This window comes from Telopea speciosissima, chromosome 5 (assembly GCF_018873765.1).
Source record: "Telopea speciosissima isolate NSW1024214 ecotype Mountain lineage chromosome 5, Tspe_v1, whole genome shotgun sequence".
NCBI classification, from domain to species: domain Eukaryota; kingdom Viridiplantae; phylum Streptophyta; class Magnoliopsida; order Proteales; family Proteaceae; genus Telopea; species Telopea speciosissima.
In genome coordinates, this window is record NC_057920.1 from 16,195,606 (window position 1) to 16,206,574 (window position 10,969).

The following is a 10,969-nucleotide window of genomic DNA, read 5'->3' on the forward strand; positions in this document are numbered from 1 at the left end:
TTGGGCCTGTCCGCAGCATAATTAGTCTTATTCTGAATTGGAATTTAAGATTTAAGGACTGCATTAGATGTCATAGACAGTTTTACAACTAACCATTCTAACATATATATGTTAACACAACGAATTAAATTTCAATCCAAAGTCTACTAGTAGACTAGTAGTGGTCCCATCGAGCTTGGCTTTCTGAGAAATATTTCAAGATCATAATTCTGCTATAGGGTTTTGTGCAACATTAAGTATCTGAAACCATGAACCGTGCATTTCTACTCCAAAAACATGCAAGTACTGACCATTCTAACATATGTATGTTAAAACCATGGACGAATTAAATTTCAATCCAAAATCTAGTAGTGGTCCGATCGAGCTTGGCTTTATGAGATATTTCAGATTATAATTCTGCAATAGGGTTTTGTACAACATTAAGTATCTGAGACCATGTGCTCAGGGAAGGGTGCATTTCTACTCCAAAAACTAAGGCAAGTACTGTGACCTTCAGAGAAAATCGTGAGTGCTCTGAAATAGTTTGGGACTGCAAGATTTTTCATTATGCGATGCACGATTATTGTATTTGAAAGTATTGACAGTCAAAAGATTTCATGATGAGCAAAGCTGAAATATGAGAAAAGTTGAAAGTTCACACAAACTATATTCATATACCAGAAGCATGTAGCGGGTAAAACAATCTAATGAAACAGGCAACTGCAAATGCCAAATAAAATTAAAAAATTTTCAACTATGCAACAATGTTTTGAAATCCAACCCCATACCATTCTGCTCTTTCTAATTGAATTAAAACCTCACTATCCACTTCTTTCTCTGAATGATTGTATTGATGGATTGTTGAAGAATATCATTCATGGCGTAAACATAAAACAGGCACGCTTCCTTCTATAAGAAACTGTAATTTTTAGAGGCAGATATCATCAAGAAGCGCTGTATAGTTTGCATCAACTACCTAGACCATCAACAGATATATCACTAACAAGAAAAAACGTATGCATACAAGAACAATTCTACAAGCAAACAGGTTTGGGACACATCATCACCTCCCTATTCACTCAATATATAAAATAATTTGCAGAAAAAGTCATTATAGAGACCCATTTTCATTTTAAGCTTAGAAATCTGAACACCAGAAATATCGAAATTAACACTGAAACTGCTTAAAATATAGAACAAGCACAGCCATCAATACTTTGCAGGAAACTATTCCCTTAAACCAGCAATGAAGTACACTATCTGGTACTTGGCTACTTGCGATGTATAAAAAATAAATTATCTTAGAAGCACTTAAAGCTATGACACGGGAATTTGATAATGTTTCAGATAAAAAGTCTCAAAAGTTCATCATGGTATAAAAGCACCTTCCCTTAGGAGAAAATAATACTTCATGAAGATACATAAAGCATTTTTGCTCTCCTTGTTCCATGGTAAATGGAAGTACAGTTTGACTCTCAGATAACTCTTCAATGAAACCAGAGGGGCAACACATTTCCATCAAAGATCTGGTGGATCCGCAAAGTTTGAAGCCTGTCCCTATTAAAGTGCCACTCAGTTTTGTATTGTCTCAAAACTGCAAAATTAGATTATTGCATTCTTCAACCTTCTTGGTCTTCCGCTGAGGTGTCGAGTTTCAAACAGCACAGATGGAGTACTATATATTAGACCTGTTCCTCTAAATTCTAAGCAATTAGATATGTTACTAGTTAATAGTTATAGAGATAAAGTAAACATCCTGGCCTCTAAGAGGTGAATCTACTGGAGAACAGATCGTTGGATGAAATATGAGAACCAAGAACATTACCCAAATGCTGAGGAACCTCAAGGAGAATCCGCTCCACTCATTACAAATGCTTGAAGAAGACTTTGTGCAGCATTAGTCTGGTCGGGTGCTCCAGCTATTATAATTACAGTCTCCGTTTCTCCAGGTCGGGGTTCAGTGATGGTAATTTTCGCTCCAGATATCTGAAATGATGCTGGTCAGTATGGTTACACCAATGAAATTAAAGCATGATCCTCAGATAAAGGAGGAAACCTGTCGAATTTGTTTTAAACAGCCTCCATCTTCTCCATAAATTGAAGGAACAAGAGACCGAGGTACAACAACTTCCACAGTGGTGCTTGTGATAACAGCTGGTTGGCTTCCACTATAGAGACAGAAAGAAAGATACCCACAATTGCGTCAAGATAAACAATTTGGTAAACTAGGATGCAACCAAAAAAATTGTAATTGATAGAAGATGAGATGCACAAACCCTCCATAAGCCCCAGCTCTTCTTTGGGGCCCACCTGGGTACTCCAAATTGCCCATCGGACCACCACCCTCAGCTAGTGCCTACAAGTCAGTACCAAAAAAAAATGTATTGCAACTACCAATCATTTAGATAATTCATTTGTCTTCTATGTAATGGAGGGCAAGGAAAAAAGGAGTCCTGATAAGAAAACATGGACCATACTCACCAGGACTCTCTGATTTAAAATGATGGCATCACAAAATAACCTCATAAAAAAGTATTGCCACTACTAGCAATAAAGAAACATCATACCTGAGGTCCCCACGGTGCTGAAGAAGGTAGTCTTTCAGAACCATGAGAGGGGATGCCTGGCCTATGAATACCGTGAGCAAAAGCAGATCGGTCATTATGAGGATGAATTCCACCATGAGGAGGAAAGCCACCGGCAGGTTCATACTTGTGAAATGATGGGCCCAAATTCGGAAACATTCTGGGAGGGGAGAATTCCCTCCTTCCATATGAAGACAATGAAGGTAATTGATCCGGAAAGGGAGGATGTGAAGGATGGTTGATAGAAGGAAAAGTATCACGAAAGAGATGATGCTTCAGCCTACTAGTTATCTGCAAAAGAGCCTCCTGAACTGCCTCAAATTCCCCTGTTATCTGTCAGAAAAGAGCACCAATATATGATGGTGAGCAGTAGGTATATGCCCATAGGGAACAAATTAATTGGTAAAATATTGGGAAGAAAAGAAAGACCCAATGCATGCATGACAGGTAGACGACAGTGAATATTCACATGATAATACACCTTAATGTACAAATTTCACTAGGTCAACATTGAAAACAGTACAACTCAAAGAAGCTTAAATTTGCAATGTATAAAATAAAAAAAAAGAATTTTTTTTAGGGGAGGGGGGTGGTTGGGGTGAGCTTATGTAGGCAATCTCATCCTAAAACATAGTTAATTGGTATGCACAACCTTTTCATAATTGTCATGCACAAAACAGTTTCACAAAGATGCACAGTCAATGTACCTGAACTACTTCTTCATTTTCCGAAGCACACTTAGGGATCTGATCCTTCCCTAATACGCGAATCTGAGCCCCAGATAACTTTCTCATTTCAGCTATTATGCAACCACCCTTGCCAAGAAGGCAACCAATCTGATTGGAAGAGACAAGAAGCCGGGCTAAGGCAGTTTTCTCCTTGCTATCAGGCACAGCCCTAGCTATCCTTGCCTGGACACGCAAAACTGCATCTTGTGCAGTGGATATCCTTTCATCTGGAATCTACATCATTTGACCTATTTAGTCAGCAAGGGAATTAAAATAATTCATAAAAATTAAGATAATACCGCTAAATTCTTAAGATATCTTTTAGTGCTCAGTTTTTAAGACATATATTTACTTGGGGAAAAGGAAGCACAAGACACCAGTGTGTAAATTTTGCACAGACACTTTCTCACATCCCACACATGGACCCCACACCCTCTCTCCTCAATTAATGCCCCCTATTTGACGATTTGTCACACTCCCCCCCCGGTGCAAAACTGCACTCCTGGTGTCGTATGGAATCCTATCCCATTTATTTACTAGAATAGGGAAAATCATACCGCTGGACCAGATATCACAATGATGCGGTCGTCCAACTCAGGAACACCTTCAAGAATTTTAACATCGCAGCCGGTTTCAAGTTTAAGTGTCTTAATTATTGTTCCCCCTTTTCCTATGATACCGCCAACCTTCTCATTGAGACACAATAACCGAAAGGTTAAGATTTCCTGAGGAGGTTTCATTCGACTTGGGATAAAATTGTCATGGAATTTAGGGATTGACGGTGGAAGAGTCGAAGGATAGTCAACGCCATCATGTGGCCCAGCAGTATAAGGTCCTTGAGCAGGGAATCGATAGTTTGATGGAGGATACACTTCTGATTTAGGAAGAGAACCACCAAATGGATAAGATGATGGCCCAGTAGGCTTGCTTGCAGGAAAAGAGTCACGATCACGAGGCGGATTTTCTAAAAGCTGCTGAGAAACACATTGAAGAGCCTTCTTAACTGCATCCAATCCACCTGTCAGCTGTAATGCATTATGGTAATCAACAAAAAAAATTGGCTTCAGTAAGATGAATATTACGAACACACCAAACACTTTTTAAGCATACAAAATAAGAAAATATAGTAAGAACAAATAGCCAGTTCAGATTTTATTTTTTTGAACAGTGGTTAAAATCTGGCAATAATTGATACACTCCTGAAAATTCACAAAGAACGGAGAGCACTTGCAATAAACTTTGAAGGTATTAGAAGTATCACAGACATATAAATAGGGCAAAATATCCAACACCATAAGGAGCAGAACAGAAATATCAACATTCAATAATAACTAGTTACCTGAACTAGTTCATCAGCTGGTGATGCACATAAAGGAATTTTGTCTCTAGGAAGAATTCGGATTTGTGCTCCACTTTCTGCTGCCATTTGCTTAATTACACTCCCACCTTTCCCCAGAATGCAGCCAACTTGGCTTGACAGCACAAGTAACCTGATAACGAAGGAGGAAGTTTTCTTACTTTCTTCATCATCTTCATCATTATCGGGTTCTCCTTCGACCATTCTTTCAAAAACAAGTAAGAGAGCCTTCTGCACAGATGAAGTTGCTTTTTCAGATTGTAAATCTTCAGCTGGAGAAGACTCCTTACTTTCATTGTTTTCCTCGTCTTCCTTGGCTTCATCACTCTCTTCAGCGACATTATCAGCTTCACCCTCCTTGCTTTGCTCACTGCTGGCTTCTGTCTCTTTATCAGACCCCACAATAACAATTACTTGTTCATCACATCCAGAAACCATTTCTTCAACTCTGACCTTTGCACCAGTTTCTTGGCGTATCTGTGATACAATGATGCCACCTTTTCCAATTACACCTCCGGCTTTCGAAGCAGGACAGAGAATACGAAAAACGGTGTTGCCAGGGGAAATTTTCAGCTGTTGAGACTGTGGCCTAAAATTTCCAGACTTTTGCCATTTCCCCTTTCCATTATGCTCCAATGAGCTCCGATCATGAGGTCTTTTTGAAGGTGTCAATGCAAAAGACATATTTACAGATTATTCAGCCTTTGTTAATGGCCTCTGCATGCAAAGAAAATGTCAAAAAAACAAAATTAATAAAGTTAAAGACAACAATAAAAATATAAGGAACTGCATAGCAAGTAGCAATTACAAGCAAAGAAAATTGATGGAGACTTATACCACTTAAGTATAATAATGAGTATTAGAAATCTACAATAAGAGCCCTAGAAACTTGGATCTATAAAGATATATTTACAGATTATTCACTTTCAGTTAGTGCCTTAGTGGTGAAAGGTGTTATCTTAAGCATCCCTCTACACATTTTGGAAAATGGCAACTGAATCATGCATAAAGCAGGCCTCAACAGCGTGAGCAAGTTGAGCTGAGTCTCTATAGGTGTTAGAAGTCATCAACATTTAGAACAAAGTTATCAAGGCGTCAAGGCGACCATGGCGTTGGAGAGGGTCTAAAATCAAAGTGACACCAACAAGGAGGCAAGGTGCCCGCCTAAGCGACGCCTTGATAACTATGATTTAGAATGTAACATTTGGGGCTCTCAGCTTTGTTATCTTGTCAAAAGCATTCAGTGACTAAGACATTATTATTATTGTCCAATTTCTCTTTTGGAATCCACTACTTAGGCATAGTAATATTGTATTCCACTTTTGTGGGAGAGTCTAATGCATTATAATGTGTGTTTTGTAGCATATTTATGATCCTTATTGTAGCCAATATGTAATGCCACCACTTAATTTCGTCAGCTAGTTACCCACACTGCCTACATGATTATCAACACTGTGACTCAAGAGGATTTACACCTAAGCATGGATTTGCTATTTTGGAAACTTCATTGCTGGAAGGAAACAAGTTATCTACTAACTTACTAAGACAATGAACTCAAGATCGCAAATGATACAACCCAGGTGATGTAGATCAAAGCATGAAAAAAGGGGCAAAAACACTGTCCACATGAACAGTGATATGGGCCACATCTGGACAGCTGGCTTGGAGGAGTTGAAGTTAGGTTTTATTGTATTGGAATTCTATTTAGTTTATTATTTGAGTCGTAATCCTAATTGGGAATCCTAGTTAGACTCTAGTTCCTATTTTTGTTGAGAATCCTAGTTAGACTCTAGTTTCTATTTTTTTTTTTGTCTCAGCCATTAGGCTATATAAACATTGTAATCAGCTCTTGAGAGCCCACAATTTAATCAATGAAGTTTTGTTGCTGTTTTGCAATGCATTGTCCTGAGAGAGGCTGAGAAGGGTGAGATGCCCAGGCTCAAATAGCCAAGATAATTTTTTCAACAGTTGAGATAGCTGTGGGTGAGATAGCCAACCCCTCCTATCCCTATCTCCCCTTCTTCTACCTTTTATCTTCTTTTATTTTCCAATCAATTTGATGTTGGTGCTCTGCTGCAACCTACCATCGATCCTACTGTAATGTTGGTTCTTAGTTGAACTGATTACTACATTACCAGGGCACTCCGTGGCCCGTGCACCATCACTAGCACATCTGGCAAATTGGTGTTCCCACACTAACATCAACTGGAAGCGGGGGTAAGACTACATAAATCTGCTCCTTCCCAGACCCTGCAGTACCGGGAGCCTCATGCACTGGTATGCCCTTTTTTTACACTAACATCAACTGGAAGCTAGTTGATCCAGAAATCTACCTCCCACAACCTGAAGAGGTTCCCACATCCCAATAATTGGTGCTGTAATTGTCTTAGTTGCGTAAGAGCCACCCATCTCAATCATCTCCCACTTATTCTATCACCTATCAGACAGACTCCTAGGATTACTTTGAGGCTTTGAGCACATTCATGAGACAAATTATTACATTACTTACATGCCCTCAATACAGTTATTTACAACATGATAAATATACTTTGAGCCAAATCCCTTGGGCTCAAGTGTCTGACAATTTTTACTCTTTTATTACCACCATGCCTTCCTCATTCAGTCAAACAAAATCCGTTAAATATTTTTTCCAATGAAACCCTGAAGCAAAATTTCCCACAATTCGGGGATTTACCTCATTAAAGTTCCCCAAGAGGAAAATGAATTTTCCCATAATCCTTGACCATTAGTAACTGAGAAATATTTCTCAAGAATCTACAGCAATACAAAATCATGTGCCTTGGTCCCCGAACCATTGGGCCCTTGATGTTGGGAGGAAGAGGTTGGCTTTCCCAACGCAGATTGAATCAGACCGGAATCTTGGTCCGCTCCGCAAAGCTGAGCTTTTCGGTTCGCTCCCCTTATGTGTTCGGCCTTCTTACCAGTCTGCCTCCTTTCTCTTTATGGAATATAACAATGCCCGAGCTCCAGCTTTGCTTGCGTTCTTCACCTACGCTCACCGGATGCATCACTCACCCTGCTCCCCACGGAGCGGGAAGGAGTCTTCTTTCTGTTATAATCTTTACGGGAATAAATCGCATATGCTGGTTGAGAATAGCTCGGGAATTCATTGATTGTTTTGTTGCCAGGTTCTAGGGGGGCTACTCTTCTTTTTTGTCGATCGAGCCGCTCTCCCTCATTCCATAAGTGTAAATAGGATTCCTTTCGATTAATCTTGAAACAAGACATGACCGCAGCAAACAAACGGAACTAGGTGGTTCGATCAAAAGTCACTGTTGTCTCGACTACGCAGTTATGGATGAATGGACTAATCCGGTATCTTTTCCACATTTCTGGGAGTGCTTCTATGTTTTTGCTTCACGAATATGATATTTTCTGGGCATTTCTAATAATATCAACCTAGATGAGAAAAATGCGGTGGAAAGAAAGAGATCACTGAGAGCAAGGTGGAAAAATTGTACTGGCCTACTGTGTATCCAAATACAATGAAACATTGACCCTAAGAAGTTGACAGCCCATCAGTTGGAAAATAGCAGGTATAGAAGATGAGGACATGATGCAAACCTGGGTCCAAAACCCTGATTATAGGTTGCTATGGGCCCACCCAAGTGCTAGACGACTCAAAGATAAAAGGTAATGGCAATTCTGAATTTTCAAGACAAGTCAGGCCCTTAAGAGCAAGTGAACAGAATAGGGGGCCATATCAGGAAATAATTCTCAAGGGAAGAGGATAATTCTGGAAGTTAATTTAGAGACGGGATAAAACAGAAACAAGCTTACGACTCAGGGGCTTATGTGTAATTCATGGAGTAGACATTAAATGTGAGTAAATAAAACCTTCAACCTCCCAAACCCAAACAAAACCAGTGGTGGGAAGTTTTCTTGTGATCGACCCAACCATTCAACAAGAGCTCCAAATCGCATGAAAATTTAGGAACAGGTTCATAACCACTAACTCTATTGAATCCAAGCCATAGAAACTTCAATAATCAAGCATCAATTCAAAAATAAATTCCTGAAATTGAAAATAGCGGTAGTTGCAAATCACTGTTGGGTCTCAGGAAAGTATCTATCAGCAGGGACCGGTTTCAGCGGTCAAAGACCTAGGGTTCGAGTCGCTTAGGATAGAGAAACTCCCACCCAAAACCTGAGGGAGAGAGGGAACAGAATGAGGGAGATTGATCCCACCTTTGAGGAACTGTAATACCGCTGGAAACAGGGTAACTAACGATGACTGAAAAGCAGGAAGAGGGAAGGAAAAGAGAGAAGAAGAAGAACAGAAGAAATAAAGGAGGAATAAGGAAACTGATCTGAGATGAGAGGAACCGTACATTCATACCAGGGAGAGAGAGGAAGGAACTAACAGCCAACAAGCTACTCAGGCCATGCAGACAACACTCAAAACGAAAAACCTCAATATTTCATTCTTCATTCATTCCATTTGATTACATGCATATAAATATAGAGGTAAAAAAAAAAGATTCCTAATCCAATCCTATCCTAAAACAGCAATAGAAAGCAACTCAAACTAGGAAACTAAACAACTCGATCCAATCTCTTACGTATCTAACCGAAAATAAAACAGAATGAAATAAAATAAAATATTACAAGATTAACCAAAATTAATGCCTAATCCTGCTGGACCAAAACTAGATTTGGACATTGTTCGTCTTGATCTGGGCTTCGAAATAGTTTCATGCCAGTCCAATAAAATGATACTGCACAACTGTGGTATAACTCCTTTGGAGTGCTTATACAGGCCTTTTGGTTCTTCATAGCAGTTCTGACTAGAATTGCTTTTGGAAAATTTTGATTCTTCAAAGAGATTTATGAATATTTTTTTTTCCCTCTCTTTTAAATAAAGTTTTCTATTCTCATCCTAAGAATCACTTCCTCATCTTCTGTGAGGATGATTTATGTAATCTTTTTGTTTTTCCGGTCTACCTATCTAACTGCTTAACTACAGATACACGAGAGAGGGAGGGGGGGGGGGGAATGGGTTGCCTCCTTATGGCACAAGGTGAAGACAGGAGAGTCGAACCCGTGATCTCCTAGGAGCCTGTACTCCATCCGCAAGGCACCAACCAACTGAGCAAGCAGTTGTCTTCATTTATTAAGCATTAAGTTCAGTAAGAATCAGGGTAGTACTTCCCAGATGAATCACTCAATAACATCAGCAAGCTACACCAAACACGGCCACCAGACAAAATGTGCTATTAATGTATATTCGAAGACCAGATTATTGACTTGACTAATAACTGCGATTGTTAAAGAGTTCAATTCAGAAAGATTAGTGAAATAGGGATCGGTCATTGTAACATTTGTTAACAAAACAAAAATCTTTCCAAAAAATAATCTGAAAGCACCAAGGATTAAAGGGAAAATCTCACATTGTGATGACAGTCCCCTACATAATATGTTTCTCTAACCCCACCTCACCTCACCTCACCTCACCTCAGATCAAATAAATAGATAATAATTTGTTAAGGCAGCAGCATAACAAACAGGTCGTACTCTAACATCAACAAACAAATCAATAAAAGAAAATGAAGTAGAATCTTACACACAGCCCTGTGCACTTCCCGCATCCCAGGCCAACTGCACAAGGAGGAAAATTCCTACTCATGCAGTCATGAAGAACAAAAACCCTAGATTTTTTTTTTTTTTACATGGCAAAGAAAACACAAAAAATATGATGTTTGAACTTTGAAGACAAACCTCTGGACAGAACACATATGCCTTCAGATAACAGAAAAATGCGATTCTTGACGCAAATGGAGATGTCTAAGGTTTTAGACCTTCCGCGAGCACGAATGACTGAAACGACGAGACAAGAAGAGAAGGGAAAACAGTCTCCGCGCTTGGCTTTGTTTTGCAACTTATACGGCCGTTAGGGTCTTTCTTGGCTGACGCGATATCGCAAAACAATGGGATTTATGGTAGGGACGGCTAGGATCACTCAAATGAAGCTGACGCAAACGGTTAGATCCTAATCGTGCAATGAATCTCTTTCCAACTCAGATGAAATTATTATAAAGATGATAAAGAAATGTATATTTACCTGAATCTTTTTTAGTAAGAAATTAGGGTGGTAATGTGTAGTCCAGGCGTCCAACAGGCCTGGAGGCCCTGGACTCATGTTTGGGTGGGCCTGGGCCCTTAAGAATTGTCCTGTGCAGTGCTGGAGCAAGCAAGGGTACTCTACATGCTCTCACATTGATTATTTATTTCTTTTTTTATATATAGAAAAAAAAAAGAAAAAAAAAGAAAAAAAAAAGAGAAAAGTTACTTGTGCCCTC

General features: G+C 39.3%; 1 protein-coding gene across 3 annotated transcripts; it reads right to left on the minus strand.

Annotated features, from left to right (window-relative positions):
- Positions 1–1,302: 1,302 nt before the first annotated feature.
- Positions 1,303–10,479, minus strand: LOC122661645 (RNA-binding KH domain-containing protein RCF3-like). Of its 3 annotated transcripts, none has more exons than XM_043857110.1 (9): positions 10,389–10,479; positions 4,632–5,366; positions 3,850–4,317; positions 3,272–3,526; positions 2,547–2,897; positions 2,256–2,335; positions 2,036–2,147; positions 1,805–1,965; positions 1,303–1,614 (listed from the first exon to the last, which is right to left on the minus strand). In XM_043857110.1, the coding sequence occupies exons 2-8, from the start codon at positions 5,331–5,333 to the stop codon at positions 1,822–1,824; spliced, it is 2,112 nt and encodes a 703-aa protein (XP_043713045.1). In that variant the 5' UTR covers positions 5,334–5,366; positions 10,389–10,479; the 3' UTR covers positions 1,303–1,614; positions 1,805–1,821. The 3 variants fall into 3 exon arrangements, with proteins under 3 accessions (XP_043713045.1, XP_043713044.1, XP_043713046.1); XM_043857109.1 differs by having other exon boundaries at positions 1,303–1,618; XM_043857111.1 differs by having other exon boundaries at positions 1,303–1,667.
- Between the last annotated feature and the right edge of the window lie 490 nt (positions 10,480–10,969).

Bases quoted from the DNA above. Each gene is read 5' to 3' on its own strand.
- LOC122661645 (XM_043857110.1), bottom strand. From the start codon at position 5,333: ATGTCTTTTGCATTGACACCTTCAAAAAGACCTCATGATCGGAGCTCA. The intron at 2,898-3,271 runs GTACATTGACTG...CTTTTCTGACAG, and splicing joins AAAATGAAGAAGTAGTTCAG to ATAACAGGGGAATTTGAGGC. The intron at 2,336-2,546 runs GTATGATGTTTC...ACTGACTTGTAG, and splicing joins CAGCACCGTGGGGACCTCAG to GCACTAGCTGAGGGTGGTGG.